The sequence below is a fragment of the Thamnophis sirtalis genome, unplaced genomic scaffold, assembly GCF_051295495.1.
Source record: "Thamnophis sirtalis isolate CommonGarterSnake01/CBP01778 unplaced genomic scaffold, rThaSir2_p1.2 scaffold_6, whole genome shotgun sequence".
NCBI lineage: Eukaryota > Metazoa > Chordata > Lepidosauria > Squamata > Natricidae > Thamnophis > Thamnophis sirtalis.
Window position 1 is genome coordinate 51,502,580 of NW_028261386.1, and position 22,214 is coordinate 51,524,793.

General features: G+C 36.4%; 1 protein-coding gene across 1 annotated transcript in view; it reads right to left on the reverse strand.

Annotated features, from left to right (window-relative positions):
* Nucleotides 1–3,910: 3,910 nt before the first annotated feature.
* Nucleotides 3,911–22,214, reverse strand: part of ITPKB (inositol-trisphosphate 3-kinase B) — a 65,438-nt gene continuing 47,134 nt past the window's right edge. The window contains exons 3-8 of the mRNA XM_014053334.2: nt 18,795–18,894; nt 15,542–15,755; nt 11,389–11,593; nt 9,504–9,605; nt 6,728–6,799; nt 3,911–6,371 (exon numbers count right to left, since the gene is read on the reverse strand). Coding sequence (XP_013908809.2) covers nt 6,156–6,371; nt 6,728–6,799; nt 9,504–9,605; nt 11,389–11,593; nt 15,542–15,755; nt 18,795–18,894 — 909 coding nt within the window. The 3' untranslated portion in view covers nt 3,911–6,155. The remainder of the gene's footprint in view (nt 6,372–6,727; nt 6,800–9,503; nt 9,606–11,388; nt 11,594–15,541; nt 15,756–18,794; nt 18,895–22,214) is intronic.

A 22,214-nucleotide genomic window follows, 5' to 3' on the forward strand; every position in this document is an offset into this window, starting at 1 on the left:
GAGAATGCTGCTTGTTTCCAGGATGCACACCATACCAGATCATAAGCCACTCCACTATTTATCATATACCCCAAACCCATAGCAATAGCAGTAGACTTATATACCGCTTCATAGGCCTTTCAGGCCTCTCTAAGCGGTTTACAGAGAGTCAGCATATTGCCCCCAACAATCTGGGTCCTCATTTTACCCACCTCGGAAGGATGGAAGGCTGAGTCAACCCTGAGCCGGTGAGATTTGAACCGCTAACCTGCTGATCTAGCAGTAGCCTGCAGTGCTGCATTTAACCACTGCGCCACCTTGGCTCTTTGCATCTGCAACCCAGATGCAATGATTAGCTCATGATTCAGTCTGTCATGCAGAACCAGAAAATTGGGTTAATTCCATAAACTAGAGTTAACCATGGGTATGACATGTAAACATAGATGCTGAATTGAGCCCTTGCTGAGAATATACTAGTCATTTTCCTTTCGCAGGAAAGGGCTGAATATTCTTCTAGCTGAGTCACTATTTCAGCTCTGTACAACTCAGTTTTAAGTCTCATGATTGATCTTGTATTAGCTAATACTGGGATCCATTCAGTGGTGGGATTCAAAAATTTTTACTACTGGTTCTGTGGGCATGGCTTGGTGGGCGTGGCAGGGGAAGGATACTTTAAAATCTCCATTCCCTCCCCACTCCAGGGGAAGGTTACTGCAAAATCCCTATTTCCTCCCAATCAGCTGGGACCTGGAGGCAGAGAATAGATGGGGGTGGGGCCAGTCAAAGGTGGTATTTACCGGTTCTCCGAACTACTCAAAATTTCCACTACTGGTTCTCCAAAACTGGTCAGAACCTGCTGAATACCACCTCTGGATCCATTCCATCGTCACTAAATTGAAAGGGAAGTAAAAAAAAATGAAATAATGCAATCTGCTGTAAATAGCAGCAGCTCATGATCAGCTTCAATGAGATGCTATGTGATTTACTATCATTATTTTCTGATAGCCTTTCTCTTTCTAATCAGAATTATAGTATTAGAAATATGTGATTATGACAGTTCTGTACTGGGGAGCAGCCATCATTCACCAGACCTTATAAGTACTACTTAAGGAAGTTCAATCTTCTTTCCAGGTTGCTGTACTTATTTCTGAAATTTAAAGAATAAATTACCACTGTTATTTCACAAGGCACGTAGGAAGAACTGATGAGTAATTGTTCCTATTGATAACTTTGTTCTATTTCTGCTTTTGTTGTGGGTCTAATATATTTGATTATGTTTTACTGTTAATTGTCTTGCATAAATTTATATTATTAAGCATTGTAAGGCTATCAATGTTAGATCTCTCAAATACATCAGAACCAAAGACCTATTAGATCCCACAGACTAGGCCTCCTCCGGATTCCATCTGCCGGCCAATGTCGGCTGGCGACTCCCCGGGGGAGGGCCTTCTCTGTGGCTGCTCCGGCCCTATGGAATGATCTCCCAGTTGAGATCCAGACCCTTACTACCCTTCCTGCCTTCCGCAAAGCAACTAAGACCTGGCTGTTCCGGCAGGCCTGGGGCTAATGAATTATCCAGCCCCATCCCATGTTATGACTGTTGCTGAATTTTTAATTGTTGCTTTTATTTTTGTGCCCCCTTCCCTTTCTTATTGTTAGCCGCCCTGAGTCTCTAGGGAGTAGGGCGGCATACAAGCTAAATAAACCTAACCTAACCAAATAAGATATACATGTTTTCATTTTTATAACTTCCAGGTTTTAGTTATGCAGTTAATAAAATGGTATACAGGGATCTGAAATTGCTAAAATGTTAATAGGCCACATGCTTCTGAAACCTATTGCTTCTTTCTTATGAAGCAGGCGCCTGCTCCTTAGTTCTATTATGAAGACATAGCTATCATTTAATTCTGAAATGTTATTAAAAAAAACTAATTTGAATCACATCTTTATTATTCTGTTCTTTTGTGTGTGTGTGTGTGTGTGTGTGTGTGTGTGTGTGTATAAACACAAGATAAAGTCTTTGCAAATCTCATAGGAAAATACTGCCACCTCTTGGCTAGACGGAGCACAACCATCTCACTTCATAGAAAAGTTGTAAAGGCTAGTTAAATGCACAGCCAGATTTTTTGCCTGAATTAAATAAAAATGCTGAGAGTATATTAAGCTTATTTATACCATATGTGACAGATCCTGATTATTTCTAGCCCTGATTACTAAGAAATATGGGTGGTGCAATCCAAGAATCTGGAGGGCACCAATTTATATAATAAGCTTGTTCTGTTTCATTTTGCCTTAGTCTTTCTTAATCTCCAGACCACTTGAAAAATTTCACAGACATAAATACAAGCAGAAAGCTAGAAATATTGCTGTTTCCCCCAGTAACAAATGAGAAATTACTAGAACAGAAAGCATTGAACTGAAATTGAACTGAAACATTGTTCAAAATTTGCATGCAATGGACCCCCAAGTACAAGAGTCAAGAGATCAGCAAGGTGGCCATAAGTGAAATTCCCTTAGTGATTTCTCACCCTTTCTTTTTTAAAATCTGAATGCTGAACCAACATAGCTGGTTTTCAGGAAAGGCAAAGTTGAAAAGTTAATAAAACTTTATAGAATTCACTAATCAGGGAACTGGAGCAATAAAAGCCTGTGCAATATTCACTAAATTTGGTCTTTCTCCACTGCATAATCTAGATGCTATTTTGAGGTTAGATTTCCATTTATCCTGATTTCAGGAAGTATGTAATTACATTAGACAGGTACTTTATTTTAACATTTTTTCTGACTCTTTTGAAAATGGGCAACTGTGACTACTGAGGTCTGTGCTTATTCTTAAGTGTGAAAAACATCCAAAAGTTCCATAGCATAGCCCCCAGTCTAATGCAATTATTTTGCATTTATATTTGTTTCTATAACTGCCTGGCCCAATTTTGATATGGTAACTGGAGTTGCTCAGAAGTTAGTTTCTACTTTATAATGAAGATGACAAACCAAGGTAGTTCTGAGATAAGAGTGAACGGTACCTTTCCCTCAACATATAAAGCAACACAGAAGGAACAAATCCAGAAACACTGTCTCTATTATGTTAGTTTGAGTGTATTTAAAATGTGGCTAAATTTGTTGCATGTATCAATCAAGCTGCCCATCATTCAAAGAACTTGATAGATTGTCTTACCTAATTCTGGGATATCAGGATAAAGTCCAATCTGAGTAACTGAAAAGAGTCAGAACTATGAGAAAAAAGGTAACTTTCTACTACAAAGAGTTTAATATAAATTTGCCTCAATAAGCCAGTATGCTATTTAAGAGACAGCGCTGGGATTTATTTCCAAATCGATTACTATGGTATGCACAATCTCATGTGCATTATAGAGACCATACAGAAAAATAGAACACTGAACTGACATATTTTTATGTCACTTATTCATACCCCAATAAATACTTATACCTCTCACCTTGTATGGGTATACACCTGCTTGTTAAGAATAGGCATTTTTTTATTGAGATACATAGTGAGATGGGATAAAAAATACTGACATGAAAAATACAAAATAACTCGTGTTTAACAATTCATTAGCATGGCTTAAATTCAAGTTATTAAAAATCTCTAAAACATTACTCTTTGCTATAGTATAGTTCGAACGGAATAATTCATTGACTTGAACATCAGACAAGTATATGCCTATGCCAAAATCTAAATCTATCTCAAGGTGTTAAGTAGGTAGATTTTGAAATCTTAGTAATTTTGGTATGATAGAAACCCTAGAATTTAGGACTTTGATTGTCCCAATTGTCAAAATTGTACTACCGGTCAGTAGATCAAAGTATTGTATATTAAGAAATATACAATTTCTTACACCAGTCTCTCACTAAAAGAATATCAGATATAAATATTACACAATTAAAAATGATAAATTATTACAGCAACAAATCATGTTGTATGTTTTTATTTTAAGTTGTTTGACTTACAGGCACTGTGCATTGATGATGTTCTGTAACTCTGCAAGTTCCTCATCTCCTTGCTAATCAAGGGGAACGGGGTGGAAAGTGTTAGGAGAAATACCTCACAGCAATAGTTCCAGCCTCCAGAAAGATCCAAAAGATATCTGGAGAAATATTTCACTTCTTTAAAAGCCAAAAAGCAAAGAATCTTATTTTACAAACAAACCAGCATATTTTTTTTTTTAAAAAGCATGTAATGGAAGTAATTTAAAAGCTAAATACATTTTTATAATAGGATGACTTGAAACTGTTTCATGGTCTTCCCCTTTCCATAAATGCGGAAAGAGATTTCAAAAGCCAAGCATTATCCTTTAAAAAAATTCCATGCATTAAGACTTAGTGTTCTAGATAACTAAAAGTATGGCAATAAATAGTACTTTAAAAAAAACCCACATTTTTTTTTCATGACACTGAGTGGAACAGACACTAGTCCATAAGGCACTTTCAGCATAGGCTATTATTAAACAGCGTAGGAAGCCTGAAAGGAAAAAAAAAACTTCGAAGCAAAGCAATTATTTACAACAGCACTAAGAAAAACCAACATTATCTTAGTGATATATGAATGGAGCAAAACTCAATGGGCTAGAATCTTTCTGAAAAGCTTTCCAAGGGATTGTATGCCAATGAATAGCCACCCTCTAAAACAATTGCAATTGTTTCAAGAACAGCACCTCTGGATGCAAGAAACAGCATTACTGTTTGAAAAAATAGTAACAAGACGCTCTGGAGCAGTGTTTCTCAACCTTGGCAACTTTAAGTCCTGTGAACTTCAACTCCCAGAATCCCCCAGCCAGCACAGCTGGGGAATTCTGGGAGTTGAAGTCCACAGGACTTAAAGTTGCCAAGGTTGAGAAACACTGCTATAGAGGAATATGGAATACATTATAAATATGAAAGGTTTAAAAAATAGCCAGGCAATGGCTCAGGAAAAAATGTAACATAAACTTATAGTCTCAACATCCAAGATTTCTGCAGTATTATGAGTTCTCCAAGAAAATCAAATGCACCAATAATCTTTCTCTCCCAGTTGCTGACCATTTGATTTCAGCAGTCTAATTCAAATGTTCCAGGAACGTATATAATAACTTCTATATCCAAAATAGAGTCAGATATATTTGCAAGACTGAAAGTGGCAAATCCTTATTTAGAGAGACTGCCTATATTTACCTGCCAAATTACTTAACCATCTCCTTTCTCATGTTCCTTGCCAGGCATACAAACATTATGAAACTTTACCATTATAATACTCTGCTAGCTGATATGTTAGGTCAAGTTAATCTCTCTTCTTACAATGGGAGATTTGGAATGATTTGCAGAAGCTCACCTGAGAATGCATTATCCTTTTCAAAAGGGACTGCAGTGCTACCAAAAAGACACCCAGAGGATGGCAGTCAGTGCCTTTGTCATTCTGCAGCAGCCCCTTTCCTGCCACGTGACCAGGTCACCCCATGCTAATGGAAGGGTAGAGAAGGGATCAGATCCTTGCTCTCAGTAGTCCAAACTAATTTCAGTAGCTAAATGGATGCACCATGTAATGTAATCCGCAAAGGCAAACTCTTGCAGTTGCTACAACTATGTATATATTGCACAGTAAGCCAGCAAGAAATTACTTCCTTATGTAGAAAAGTTTATCTGATGTTAATTATTCCTATAAACTATTATATTCTAATTCTTATATTTAGGAAAGTTAGTAAATATAAGTTGCTACCATTCCTTTTGTGGGACATTCCCACGAAGAGAGAACACCTATAAGAAAATGCCCAATATAAACATGCTTTCAACATCAGTTGCCCCAAATAATGCTAGCTTTGGACACGAGAGGGCAGCAGATAACTACAAATGCATCCTTCACTCTAGAGATACAATTTAAACAAGTCTAGGGAATTATCTTTCTGGTGCTCAAACATCTAAGAACTTTATCACATTTTTAATATACAAAAGTATTTTCTGTTTTAGGATACAGGATACCTAACTCCTAAGGCCAACATTGCTATCTGCTTTGTCTAATTTTTAACTTCTTGTTCAGTGTTTCTTTGGGAACATCACATTTTATTTACACCTTAAATAAAAGAAAAGGAACTTTTAAATTTTAGAACTGGAAGAGAAGGTGGAAGAAAAGTGTCTTGTAGTGCAGATCAGAAAGTCAGTTGGAGGAACTAGGTTGTGGATTAGCTTTAATGCAGATCTTCACGTTGAGACAACTCTGTTAGGATCTCAATTAGATTATCCAGCCCCCAGAGGTAGCCATCCTCTCTGTTCCCCTCTATCCAGGGCACATTGTGCTGCAGAACTTGTCCCTCTGGAAGTGGAGTGGTTTTCCCAAAATCAATCATCCATACTTTGGCCTGCTCCCTCTTGTCATGGATGAAGAGAAGGGAACTCCCAATTACCTGCAAATGCAAATGCAAAAGAACTGAGTATCTCAGAGGAGGAATTAAGAACAAATGTTCCAAATTCTTCTGAAGATAAGATTGCAATTTAAAAAATATATCTCAACAGGATATTGGCATTAACAAATTAAAAACTGAAATTTTAGGTTCTGAATTTTTTAAAGTAGCAACATTTCAACACGTGAGGCAGTAAAAATTGTTTCCCGGTGTTCTCAATGCACACAGTTGTAATGTACACACATTCTTTTGAGTTTTCAGAACCAGATGCCCAATGATTTCCATTTGTGTGTTTAGGGGATATGATTTGACCTAGCTCTAGTTTTTTAAAAGACAAAAGGGGAAATGGATAATTTTACCTCATGGGTCATGAAGAATGGTGATGTTTGCAAAGTATCACGTATCCCCTTTAACCGGTTAAGATAACTGCTCTGAAATTGCAAGGGGAAAAAAAAGTCATACACGCACGCATGCAAGCACGCACACCCCCACACCAAGGCATTATTCCTGAATCAGATACGTTCCATATCTCAGCCCAGATACCAAATGACTTATAAAAAATGAATAAAAGGTGAGAGTAGAGGAGGGAACACCTCCTCGTTTTCTCATAGTCTTTTGAGTGCCATAGTTGGCTCTGAAGCACAAACTGTCCGCCTTTAACATAATATATTTGGATCATGGAGTTATTCAACTTTAATTTTTTTCACACCTTCCTACAAGACAGGATTGCAAACAAATTTATTTGCATAAAAATAATTTCACATTAGCCAGTATCCCTCCTAGCATTGCTCAACCTCATTTCTCAGTTACTCAGATTTATGGTGCTGGGTGACTTTAGGTTTTTCTTCTTGGTTGAACATTCAAAGGTGGCCCAGGAATTCATGATCACCATGGCCTTGTACCAAACCATCCTGGCCTCAACCCAGTTGGGAGGCCACAAATTAGATCTGTTTTTTTGTCTTGGAATGAGAGTAGATACCATTTGTACTTTGTTATGGTCACCAGATTCTGTGATGTCAGCTCTGCCACTTATACTCTGTCACCAGATCTTGCCTTTCCTGACTGGTAAAAGCAGGAAGCAGGGTTAGGGCCAGAGTGATGGTTATTGCATGCTTGAGAAAAGAGATGCTGTCACTTGTTTCAAAGTAGTGGTGGACCATCCTCATAACATTACTGCTGAATTCAGCAATATTAAGTAACTACCACAGTAAAAATGCCTAGAGGAAATAGATTTATGTTTTAGAAATAGATTTTCCAGACTCATTTCATTCAGAACTTGGGCTTGAATATAGCACTGAAGCCACTTTGATCATACTTTCAGAGGACCTGTAGTGAAATTGGACAATGACAGTGTTCCTCTCTTGGTCTTGCTGGACCTCATGGTGTCCTCCTTGATTGCCTATATGGGTTAGGTTTGGGGGAGCTGTTTTCCAAGTTGCTCTCTTCCTTTCTGAGTAATGGAGGAGGGCTCTTATTGTGGTGTCTTGCAAGGCTTGGTTTTCTCACTTCTTCTTTTTAACATCTCCATATATGAAGCTATTGGGAGAAATCAGAACTCAGTTGTATATCTTGATTCTGGGCCAAACAAGAGACATGGCTAATGTTCCCTCTTGATGGCTGGAAGCTATCAAGATATGGAAGATAAGAGGTTTAGGCTTAATCCCAGCAAGATGGATAGCTAGTTCTGGACAGATTGCACTATCCTAGACAGAACTGATTCAAAATCTAGGGCTCTTCCTGCACTCCCAGCTCTTCATCAAGGAGTAGATGACATTGTGGCTAGTCGGGGTCTTTGCATAAATTACATCAGGTACAACTTTGCCTGAAAAGAGTCTCATTCATTAATTAACTCTTTTTGGAATATTGCAATATGCCCTGTATTGGCTGCTTCAGAATGCAGTGGCTTGAGTAATCATAGCTATTACAAGGTATTCTTATGTAACACTACTATTTCAGGAACTGTGATGGTTGCTAGTTACTTTCCTACAATGACCTATTATGGTTTGAGACCTGAATATCCTGCTCCCATTTCCATTTCCATCCATGTGTTAAGTCCTTTTTAAAGAGAACATCATTCACAGTGATTCTGAGGATGAATCTTCTTTGTGAAAACTGTCTGCCCACCCACCCAGTCAACCACGTCTGCAAGATTAGACTAGTCCCTTTCCTGTTAACATTCTGAAAAGGTCTGGATATTTCAAAGTCCTTAGATTCTTGTGCAAAAGGAAGCGCCCTCCAGTTGTATGTGTGTGAAATTTGTTTATTACTTTGTGCAAAATTTATTGCAATGGTAATTTATTGTTTGTCTTAATTTGTTTGCTATTTTAATATATTATTTTTTAATCCTTTTACTGGAAAAGGGTTTGTAAACTGTACTGACTCTTTGGATTAGAATGGTACATTGGTTCCAGAAAATAAACAGAGTTTATTTCTTCTCATCAGGATAGCAATTTAATAAAAGAAAAGGAGAATGATTCCACTAAACCTGACTGGGCTTAACATAATATGTTCAACAAACATATAACACAATTTTCACACAATTTATATATTACAATTTTTTTATGTTTCCTTTCAAAATCAATTTCTTCTAAGGAACATTTAAAATTTATTTTTTTGTTTATAATATGAAGAGGTTGAAAAGCTTTTGAGCAAGATGTCATAATTTGAAACAATCTACTTAGGGTTTAGTTTAGTTAAAGCAAGAGTTAGGCAATTTTATTTTGCTCAGTGGCAACACTTATTTTTAATTTTGGAGCCCTGCAAAAGCATATTGCTATGACATCATCAACTATTGCAAAAAACAATATTTTGGACTTACTTGGTTGTGGTGTTTGTATTGTTTTTACTCAAGGTGGGTGTTAAGCCCAGAGGTGTATCACTTATTTTAGGAGCTCAATAGTAAAAAAAAATCCCAACATTTTACTGCTGATGAATTTTGGCAGCATGATATTGTGGTGGGAGGAGAATTCAAAAGAGCATAAAAATGGATTTGGGGACAGTTGTGGCCTGTTGATCCTTGAGTGAAAATATTGCCCATTTCATTACATATCTCCCCTTTTCATTTTGGCATGTGGTTTTGGATGTTAAATTAATCCAAAGTAAGGAATGTCAAAGGAAATTGCTAGAATGACTCACCAGAATGTTATGGTTTCCTTTAGTAAATTCTCTGAAGGCGTCCATGACTTGTTCCTTTGTCCGAGTCTTCTTGAAGTCCCTATTCACGGTGCCATCTTCTTTCTTAAAAAAAAAAAAAAATAACAAAAGCATGGCTATTACTCAGAAGAATCTTTTTCTATTAACACCACTTGCTGTTCACTAGACAGAATGCAGTATATCCTATGACAAAATTTAGAGCAAAAATTTGAGACGGTAATCAGAGCTTAATAAACAGTCATGTGAGGGGGACACACACACTGCTTTTTTGTTTGTTTGTTTGTTTGTTTGTTCTGGGGACACTGGAGAAGTCATTTCTATGTTTAAAGCTTTCAGTGAAACTAGTTGCGTTCAGCTGCTGCCGTCGGAGGCATTTTTATTCCATTTGAAACATTTTTCGAGGGTTTGGTGCAATTATTTTGGATATGATTGCAAAGGAGGTGAGAAAAATTCATTTCATGAGCAGGTATCATGTTAAACAATGCTAGCTATGTAGCACTTCAGCACAATGCATTTTGGCATCATAGAAATTACAAGGCTGGAAAGAATCTATATGTTTACCCCAACTTTTTCTCTTACAAGTTGTTATAGTAAGGTTTTCATGTAGTAAGCTATTGTAAGGAGATTGCATTCAGTGCAACAATTGGAAGTTGAAGGCTATTATTTCACTAGACTCAGTAATGTTATTCCTAAATGTACTACCCAATATTCATTTAATTTATTATATAACCCTCCACTTAAGCTTTAGTTTAATGAGCACAGAGATGCCTGAAGTTGAAGATAATATAAGCAAGCAGATATAGCCCACTGGTGTAGTTTATATCTGGATTGGAATATCAAAGTATCTCTCATTTGGCACCATAATTCCTCTATTCAAAACAAGTACAGCATCTTATTTTTACTCCTGCTTTCACCTTCCTGAAAATGGGACACTTGCATGCTTTGGGCTCCAATAATTTTTGAGATAATTTTTTTAAAAAAAAGTATTAAAAACAATAGGTAGAATAAAAAACAACTTTTTATTGTAGCTTCTATAAGAATTTAATATTTCCTTCCTAGCAGCTTAGCTTTACTAAAAACTGGTATCTGAAACCACTATTGACACAGCCAAACGTTTTGATGTGTTAATGTCCCTCCAATACCCGTTTTGTACTTCTCCACATATCCAAACAACTGGGGGAATGTTGTAATGTTTGCAACATCCAGTAAACCATTTACATCTGAGCTTTTACTGTTGCTCAGGTAGACACGGAAGAATAAGAGAGGCATTCCACTTATATGAACATCAGCAGCACCCTGCTGACTTGGACTCTGGCTCATCTGTTCCCTACTACTTTCCCATTGATCCCCATGACTTCCATGAATCAGTCCATTCCTTTTTTTGTAACCAGGCAAAATGGCTTCATGACAAGGATGGGGCTATAGCAAACCTAAGCCTCTGAAGACTTAGGAAGAATTCACATTTTGCTATATTCTTCATTCATAAGACCAGTCTCTTGGCTGAATAAGTAGGTTAAAAGCTACTACTATATGAACATTTATGACTATACATAACAATATAACAGGGCAAGGCAAGGCAAGGTGTTTTACATCTGCAGCTCCGTGTGTCCAATGATGCAACACAAAAAGAGAAGGGAAAGAGTTAATGCCACAAAGAATTCCATGAACCTGCCATACCAAGTTAATAATGGGAAATCACATCTGTCCCCAAAGAAACCTGCCTCAATAACACGTACTCTGCAAAGATATATTATATATGGAATGGTTAAACCTAGACAAAAAATATTTGACATTTTACATTACGTGACAAGTTAATCACAGATTCATTTCCCATGCACTGTTGCAACAGACAAATCTGAAAGGCTACCTTTATTCCTTCAATCCGGAACCCTAACGTTGCTGTAGAACTTATAGTTTCTCTCCACTGCATGTACCGAGGCTTGGTCACTGCATGTTGAGAGTTCTCTTCCTCAGTTGGAGCCTCAGGATCTACTTCGATCATCTTCAGATACATGTCTTTCCGCAAACTTGGCTTCTTTCTGGCCTTTGATAACTCCTCTTCCACATAGGTCCTGCAAAGCCAATATATGTTCACATTATCATATTTGGAAACCGATTTATTACTACTGTATCACTGATGTCTGGGCAGAAGCACAGGTTCCTCCCTATCTTCTCTAGAAAAAGAGAGGCAAGATGCAGTCATTGAAATGTAACTTTTATTGTTGGGCCTCATGGAGGAATACAAATTACTCATCCATACTCCACATCTTCATTTATTGCAATATTATGAAAGTTAACATCATCTGTATCAGTACAACAATGGCAATTTTTTGAGCGATTCAAGTGAACATATTGGAGTCAATCAGATTTAAATATTGGAAGCACTCTCTAATGCAGACAGAATTATCTTCCAAGGGCATGGTCCTTCCTGTATAGCCAACTCTGAAAAGTTGAAGGCACTTTAGTTTCCGAAGTACATGGTATGAAGAGTGCTTATGTGTAAAAACAATTGTTTTCTTTTTCAATGATACATACAGTAAAGTAGTCGGAAATGGTCTGAGTCACTAGTTGTTCTGAAAGCTCCATGAAAGAAGTGACTGGTTTCCTTAAGGTATTAAATTGTGTATTTTGGAATGTTTTCCATACCTAAAGTGCTTCCATCATTTACTGGCATGTAGACACGAAAGAATACTATTAGTAATACAATGAACCGAGGTATGGAATACAATAGATAGAACAAAAATTGGGGGTTCTTTGCTTAATTTTCCTTATTTGCCACTAGAGAGCTCTGTCCTCCAATATCAACAGCTATACTTCTTGAAATATCACCGTGGAGTACTTATTCAACAAAAGATATGCAACTACCTTGCACTTTTTCAGTGTCCTGTAACCTTAAATATTCTGATTTATAGATCCTATAAACTACAGATTTAAGTTTATTTTAATTCAACTCCTAGCTAGACACGAGAGCTCCTAATTTGTGAGCAGTTGTTTTGTATCTCAAATATGAAAGGGTCTATATTTACGTGGGAACATAAAACTAAGAAGAGCATAAAAATATGTGCAAAATCTTCATTGACATATTTATTGATCTCAGAATGATAACATCTTAAATTATGGTCATATGGGGTTTTTACTGCTCCCATAATCCCTTGCCATTGGCCAGCCATGGTGACTGAGCTACTGAGAATTGAAGGGTCATATACTAAAGGGTCTATCTAAAGGGTCAAGACAGGTTACTTTTTCCTTTCTTAAATGTTACCATGATAACTAGAACTCTACCAGATGTTATTAAGTGATCCCACAATCCACTGTCTTCTTTATAGCTTGTAAGGCCACAAGCAGAGCATGTTTCATAGCAGCTTCTGTGCAGCCATATTCTAAATCTGGTCTTCAAGGTAATGCTTCATAAATATCAATATATCTCTATTCACTGATTTTTTTTTTGAAAATCATCTGAATTAATAATTACATGACATCTTTATGGAAATGATGCCCATATGTGTGTGTGGAAACAAATTTAGTTTGTCTACTGAAAATTAGCTTAATTTGCAACCTTATGGTTTTAGATAAAATAAAAAATAAAATATTGAACTGATCCTTCTCAGCACTTTCCAAATATCGGCACCAAGGATTCCCTTATACTGAAGTATTCAGTAGACCAGAAATACATTTGAGGATTGCATTGTGCTAATCATGGATATCAAACAATTTCACACCCTTTAGTTTTTCTGAATTTTCTCCAACATATACTGTTTTTTACCAACCTAGTTAAGAATCTAGTGACTCTTAGAACTACTGTCTGAGGTAGTTTGGCCATTGGCCAAACTTTCTGAGAATTTTTGGATATGCGGTCCCAACAAATCTGAGAGACATCAACTTGCTTGAAATATATAAACAGAATCACGGATCTTTAATATATATTATTAAATAGAGTATTTTCCGTATGTTTTATTTTCAACGGAGCAGCCAAGGTTCTATATATAATTGAAGAGCTATGCTAAACACTCTCTCAAACACAGTTACGGATGTACAGCAAATTTACAGTTGTTTCTAGATCAAGTAAACTGTAGTAATCCTCTATTATCTCTCTGACGAGGATGTACTTTTTTGGAGAAATGTGCTGGTCAACCCACAGCTTTGAATGTTTTTCCATTTGTTCATGCAGTTAATTTGATTTTTGCTTTCCTTAAGTGCAACAAAAAAAATCTAAATCAAGCAGCAAACAGCCTTTTTCACAAAGAGTAAATTTATGATGATATAGGGCAGTGAATTTCCTTATCTATCATGGGTATGGAGTGGCTAGAGAGCATAATTCAATACCAAAAATGTTATTAAAAAGTAGTTTATGAAGGACTTTTTCCTCAAGAAACCTGGAAACCATGATTCTAGTTCCACCTTAACCCATAACCACAGACTTGCAGTCATAGTGACTGCAACAGTTTTCCAAAATGTTCGGAACACTCCTATTTTTAGAAACAGATCATTTCAGTTGCGAACAGCATTTGTTTTCCCAGCAATAAGAGTATATGCAGCATCGTGCTTGTGTCAGTTTTTTGGTGTTTTCTGTACCGGTATTTGAATTTGAGTTTTAGTCATTTTGACCATAGATGTTTGTTAATGTTTTTTAAAAAAATAATGTCGGGGCCAGGTTTTCCACCCAAAAGAGTGTGAGTTAGTGATACAAACTTGGAAGAAACTGTTCTAAAATGATATGGAGAAGCAGAGAGTGATCTGAGTGAAGTGGAATCAAATTGTGATGAAAATTTTGTAATGGATGATGAGGAACCCACCGCCGCTGATTCTGACATCAGCGATGATGAAGCTCCCAATGAAATCAATGACCAGGTACAATCTACGTCATGCAATAATTTATATGGCAAAAACAAATGTAAATGGTCTTCTGCACCTTTTGGAAACAATAGATCCAGAACCATTAGTCACAATATTGTTGTGCAATTACCTGGACTACGGCTAGGAACTAGAAATCTCAGAAATTCACCTACTCCCCTCGAGATTTAGAAATTATTATTTTCAAAAGAAATTATTAGCACCATCATTCATTGGACCAATGTAAAAATTAGAGAAGAAAGATTGAAGTTCAAGGATGGAGAAACAAAAAGTGACCTGTGTGATGTGGATTTGATAGATTTCAATAATTTTTTTGCTTTACTGCTCTATACATCAATGTTTAGATCCAATCATGAAAACATCAAATATCTTTTTGCTACAGAGATCATTATGACTTCATGTCTGTAGTAGCGTTACTGAAATAGGACATCTGTGGTTAAGGGTTAAGCATGAAAGGATGGCTTGGGATGGTCATTCTCTGTAAGCCCAGGGTTGTTGTTGTTGTGTGGAAAATTGGAGTAGGAAAGAATATTAGATATGTTTGCTGCCTTGAGTTATTTATAAAAATAAAGGTCCTAGATACGCTACTAGCCCAAATGAATTAGAATTCCTCTTTTGTCAAATTCCCATGTTTTAAATTATTTAGATAAGAATTGCAGACTATTCATCAAGTTATCAGTCAACACGACCATCTACTTTACTGGTTCAGAGTAATGGGACTTAATAGCAAATCAGAATGGCATTAGATTAGGGAAGTTTCTTTTGGATTGTTCTTTCTGTTATTCAGTGGAGAGAACAAACTTTTGCCTACAAACAGGCTTCACTGGTCTGTTCATGCTTAAACTTAAACAATGAAATCATCTGCTTCTCCCAAGGTAATCATCTCTGCCAGATTTCAAACAAAGATAAAAATCAGCTTGATCTATAGTGATCTTGCAAGAACATCTGATGTGAAGTTAAACTAGGGATTTGCACTAGGGCAAACCAATCAGTAGGTTTTTCACTGTTGCTTTAACAACCCCTCAGCAGGGTGAGGACAGGGCAAGGCTAAATTACTTTGCTGGCCTTACATACAGATAATGAAATATATATTTGCCTCATATTTTTTTTCAAATAGTGTTGTTAAGTATCAGGTTGCTCTATATTTTTGTCTAGAAAGAAAAACTAACCTGACTCCCATCTTGCAGTCCATAACACAAGGAGAATCAAAATCAGCTAGGAGATCTTCCATCTGATTATACCTCTCCCCATCCTTCACAATATCTCCATGATAGGCAGGAACATAAGGCTTAAGGACATCATTCATCAAACGGTCCAAACAACGCTGTTCAGACTCACAATGCTTCTTTAATATCCTCCCATTTGCAGCAGCTTTGAAGCTACCTGAAAGACAGACCAAAACAAAGTTGTTTTTAAAATGCAAATGGAAGCATTTTTAAAAATTGCCACAAAGAATATTTCACCCTTTTATGGAATGCTTCAGCTGCCTGCTACCCTCCAGGTATGCAGGATTTCAGTTCCTATAAAATTCAGCAGCATCTGGGCAGCAGCAAGTTGGGATCCATTACAATTCTTTGCTTTTTCTATTGCATTTAATCAAGGCTATATACCCTGAAATTTTATAGGTGCTGCTTGCAGGGTCAAGTGAAAATGCAAGTGAGATTACTTTTTCGTTCTCTGACCTGTACACAGACACTTTCTATTATGATATTAAATAAATGGCAATAATATGGATCTACTCCAGACAAAGCAGCATAACAAGACCAAAAAGAATATTTTGTTCAAATGGTCTTTCCCCCAGTTAATGTAGGAAACAGATAGAAAATGAGACTAAAAAACTCTCACATCCTAACTAGTAAAAGTGTTTCAATAGACTCTCTTATGTACAAGAGGAACTGACCTAAGGTTACCCTCTTGTGATTATGAGGCTGAACCCAACATGATTGTCTTATTTATTTACATCATGTCCATGTTACTGAGATATGAAATATATGCATCTCATGTGCAAATTGAATGACTATAGAGGAGAATGTTGCTAATGTCATATACACAAATGGTATTATATAACTGACTTTCTTTCTGGTCAATTTTTTTGCTCCAAACACAGCTCTTTTCCTGATTTTTGTACTAAAAGTTATCTAAAAGTTACAAAGGAATTTGTATGAAAGATAAAAGGGGTAGGGGAATCAATCAATTATTCCATGACACTTTTTAAAGCATTTTTGGGATCCTCATTTTGTTTTGTTTTGATCAATCCTCTATGCATGAATAAAAGAGAAAAGTGAACAGAAATCTATATCCACTACCGTCCTACTTGATTTAGGACAGAGACATGTGCAGATCATGCAGTTTTCCCTGAGGAGTGGTGCAACTTCACTGCTTCAGGAATGCTAGAAAGCGAAATAACACATGCTCATTACCTACCCGTTAGTTCAGGAATGAGAATATGTACTCTTATTAATGTTATCATTGAAAGGCCAAATAACCTACCAAATGCCTTCTGAGACATCACTGATAAGAACTCCTCCCCCATAGGGAACAGCAATCTAGTCTGTATTTCCTTTTCTCGCATTGAATTGTGCACAGAATACGGATGATATATAGACATGGAGGGAAAAATCGGGATATCTTTTCTTATGACATCTTCACTTTGTTTCTGTAGACAGGATTTTGTGGAGGGAAAAAGCTCTTCCACAAGAGCTTGGGTGTTAATGGATATACAAAACTTACAGACTCACAGGCCAGAGATGCTCCACCCCTATTTTAATAATATAACTAAGAGCTGTTTGGGTAGATAACTAGGAGCTCTGTGGGAAGAATGGCTCCTATCACATAGTAGCAGATGGAAATTAGAGGGAAGTCTAACATCTAAAAAACTACAGAGGAAACTAGCAATATGTCTTTGCTTACAAAAACAACTTTACAATTCTTTATAGGGGGGCATACTCAGGATATCCTCATTAGTGGGAAGGGCTTATACCACGGGTGTCAAACTCTCAGTGTCACGTTGCTGTATCGTCACATTTTGTGATGTTTTTCACATTTGCAGAGCTGGGATGGGCATGGCCTGTGTGTGATGCATCCGGCCCGCAGGCCGCCAATTTGACACCTGGACCCCTAGTATACTATATGGTTCATTCTGATGGAATATTAAGGTAAATGTAAAGGTTCCTCTCGCACATATGAGCTAGTTGTTCCTGACTCTAGGAGGGGGTGCTCATCTCCGTTTCAAAGCCGAAGAGCCAGCACTGTCCGAAGACATCTCCATGGTCATGTGGTCTGTATGACTAAATGCTAAAGGCGCACGGAACGCTGTTACCTTCCCACCAAGGTGGCCCCTATTTTTCTACTTGCATTTTTACATGCTTTCGAATTGCTAGGTTGGCAGAAGCTGGGATAAGTAATGGGAGTTCACTCCGTTACTTGGTGCTAGGGATTCGAACTGAACTGCTGACCTTTCTCATCGACAAGCTTAGCGTCTTAGCCACTGAGCCACCATGTCCCTGATGGAATATTAGAATACGATTTTTTCTAAGAAACACAGAGGATTTGTTTTATAAGAAATTCAGACAAGTTGTCTGCAGCACAGACATAGCTTTGCTTTGTGCCCAAACTGTTAACATGATAGGACAAGGGGAGGATACAACATATTAGTCCCTGGGTCAAATATTTCAAGTAGCATGAAATTTTCAAGACTTTATATATAATTCAGAGTTAAACAATATTTTGGAGTTGTTGAGCACATCTGGAATTTTAACAGAAAATCATGGGTGATTATACAAAACGGTTGCCATAGGAAGTTATTCACATTTATACAATGGTTGTCATCGTTTATTTCAAAATTACTTCCCCAGGATGAGTCTCATGATCCCTTCTAGCCCCCAATTTATTTTTGTCATTTTTCATGGCAGGTGACACATTTCCAGACAAACACTGATTTGCAGCCACATTATTTTTATTTTCAAGGAAGGTTTAATGAGTCTATATAAGATAGAGTCATTCTCCTTAACCAAAAACTATCTCAAAAAGCCCATAGTAGCTGGGAGTTTGGCAGCATATAAATTTAATAAATTATTATTATTTAAAATTATGCTAGAAGCTGGAGTCTTGTTACAACAGTAGCTTTGCATTTATTGTAATCATTTAATTAAAATAGTTTTTAAAATCAGAACAGTAAATTACTTCGGCACTTCCTCTACTATGTCTAAAACAAACCAGCAATTCTAGTACAAGCCTAATCTGACATTATTATGATAAAACAGCAGGAGAAAAACACAAGTACTTATAATTCAATTTACAGAAGTAATTTATGTTGAGACTAGCTAATTATCTTAAATTCCCCAAGAGACATTCTGAACATTTCCCTTTCACTAAATGAAGTTTCCCTTTGAGAGGCAAACAGCAGAATGTGATCTGTAATACCTGCATGCCCTGCTAATTGGATCCAGGGATATTTCTTCTTAAAGGACATAACAAAGGGGGACCAATGCACCATGTTCTTGATTTTCCGCCACGATTTGCTCTAGAAAAAAAGAAGATAAATTAAAGCGACTACAGAAATTGTATTTATAGCAATACCCAGTTTAAAAACTCTAGTTAAATATGAAGAGTGAGATTTGGTGGCAGAACAAGCTCAACCAGGCACCTATGCTGAAAAAGACATCAATTCAAGATAAGCCAATCTACTGTGCATTTCTTCTTATAAGACTCGTTCAGATGTTCACACTTTCATGATTTGCTTGCAATTCCCACCATTATACTTGTGGTATACACACCCAGTGGAGGAAAAAGAAAGATACATTTGAAAAGTAAATGAAAGAAAAGATCTAAACTTTTTAAAACTCTTTCCATTCCCCACACATAACTGATCTTTTGTTTTTGCTATGCTTCAGATTTAAGAAACATGTTTTTCCGAGAAAGAGGTCTGCTTTATTTATTAAGTTTGGACTTAAATGTCACATTAAGCAAACACTGCACCAAATGCAGTCCCACTTTTGATTACATCATTATTAGTACGTCTTTCCCTATGCAGATATGCTAGGAGCCTACTGAATGAAAGGAGTAGTGAAAAACAAGAGTTGCCCACATCTTTTCCAAACCCAGCTAGAGCAATGTGCACCATTCTGCTGATAGGAAATATCCATGGCAGCAGAAAGCAGCGACACGATATTAGCTAAGACCAGACAGAGTTGTACATTAATTACATAAGAAGTACCTTGATACTATACTGTCCCTTTTCTCTTCCAAAATATCTTCAGGGTGGAGGAATTCCTGAATAAGTTAGTCTTGTTATTCTCTTTTAGGAAGAATTTTCTCCAAAAAAAGGAGAAACTTTAGCTAGTTGCATCAGCAAAGCACCACTTAGAAAACAGAGGAAAGCCTTTCTGAAAGAAAATAGTTTCCCACAATTTGCACAAATGGAACATGTGGCTAAATTAAGGCCGAGGTGTTTCTTATCTCAAAACCAGAAGGCAGAGTAAACTGTCTCAGAAGAAATATGCAAACAAGAAAACAATGGGTGAAGTGGTTAACAGAATAAAACAAGACAACAAGAAGGATTTTAACACTAAGCAGCCAAGTATCATAGTCAAAGTCCACACTGAAATGTCGAACAGAGAGCAGAATAATCTAAGACATATAAAAGGAACAAAATGTGAAATTGCCCATTATGCTTAAAACAATTACATCTGAAATCTGATACAGTGGACAGAACTAACCTATGCACACATGAAATGCTTTTGAATTTTAAAATTATTTATAGTTATGAACCTGATAATTTCACTTGTACTAGAAGACCAAGGAAAAGCTCAGCCATAAACCATATGGCAGTAGTTTTATTCAAAAATACAATATGTGTAATGTACAAAATTTTGAATAATTATTCTCTTATATTGGAACTTTTTATCATTTGTTGCAGGCTGCCATTTTGCTGTTTTTCCATCATTGAAAAATCACATGTAATCTATGCAAGTTTACCTAAATTTCTGTAACAAACTAATGTGAACACACCTGGCCGTGAAAAACTTAAGGAGCAGCTATGACATGCTCGAGAAGATAAGTAGAGGAGTGAAATAATTTCAGCGGCCTCTTTTCTTTCTTCATCAAGTTCATGTTTATCCAGACTTGTAGCTTTAGCCAATTTACTGTCAACATTGCTTAAGGCATCTCCCTATACCAACATGTGGGTTTTCAAGAAGAATGCCAGGAGCTCTGTACTTTGGCTTTTTTGTTCGTTGTTGGCAGAAAGCACTGTTGGATTCCCCTTTACTAAAGTGTTTCTTTGCTTTGACTTATATTTACTTAATTCTTTTAAAAGGAAAGCCTCTCGGGGGAATCTGGGTTTCCACATCAAGACTCAACTTGCCCAGAAGAGGGATCCTCCTATGAAAATGCAAACATTAAGTCATTCAGTCCCAGCATAAAATGTTCATGAGAGAAGTCACTGTTCTAGAGCCAAATTTTTCTTTCCACAGTGGTTAGAAATCACAGAGCAGAAAAAAATCGGAGCTACTTCAAAACCAGTGTTAAAAGAAACAAGCACATAGTATCATAATAGCCTCCCAAATGCTGTTATAAACATGCTCTTGTCGAGATTAATATTTCCATTCTACACTGATAATGTTCAAGTCATAAAATTATTGAAAAATACAGGGATCTAGGAGAGATGTGCATTAAAAGGGTTGAAATTTACATTTATGATCTCAAAAAAAAATTTTTTTTAAATTAAATGATGTGAGTACAGTGTCATTGGAACATGACATCAAAAAATGATCCAGAACATATAGCACTTTAAATGTATGTCGGAAATGTAAACAACAAAAAGATTCAATTTATCATGTTTAGTAAATGTGTAACAAAGCTAAAACATTTGGATCCAAATACATATTTTGATACAGAAGATTTTCAAGATCAACTGAAGCTGGATTTTTTCCTTTTAAGATTAAGAATATATTGTCAACAGTTCTGTCCACTGGAAATCTTTTATGGGATTTTTGCATAAAAATGAAAAAAATAACCTTGTGATTTACAGTGTTGATAACTTTAGACAAGTTAGATTATAGAAAGAAGAGTAATACGATGTAACTTTAGAAAGAGGTCAAGATATATTTGTGCTTGTGAATTGCCTAAATAAAATCAGAAGCCATTACTTTATATTTTCTTTCTTTTCTATTTTCTATTTGTATTTTCTTTTTTTATACTTTTTTCTTTTTCCTTTCCTACTTTCCATTACCCCCCCCCCCCCTTCTCTCGTTCTGATCGTTCTGATCATTGTTCTCTGTGTTCCACTCTTTGATCTTCTTTTCAGGTACTGGAAAAATGCTTTCATATCCTGATTCAATTATGCTTTTTCAAAACTAAATGTACTGTACTCCCCCTAGTTTCTCTTCCTAAAACTTAATTTGTTTATTAACTTGTTGATTTTCTCTGATCTGATCAAGTTTCTTTGAAACTTTCTGAAAATGTGGAGCTTTGAACTAGACATATTATTTCAGGTCTGACCAATGCAAAATAGTAAAACTATTCTTTCTCATAATTTGGAAAATAAACTCTATGGATATAGCCTAAAACCAGTGATTCACATTCACTTGTGATATACTTGTGTTATTTCCAAGTGTAATTATCAAGTCAGGTGCTCTCTGTCCTATATCTGTAAATGTGATTTCTTGTTCCTAGGTGAAGTACTTTCAACCCCCTTCTGCAACATTAATATTAACCCTAATAATACATGCTTTTTGGAAGGTAAGCTTGTGTTTCTAATAATGTACATGTGTTTTATGCCATGTATTAAGGGGAACAAAAAACTAATTCTTATGTGCTGACAAAGTCTTCCCTTTCATGCCA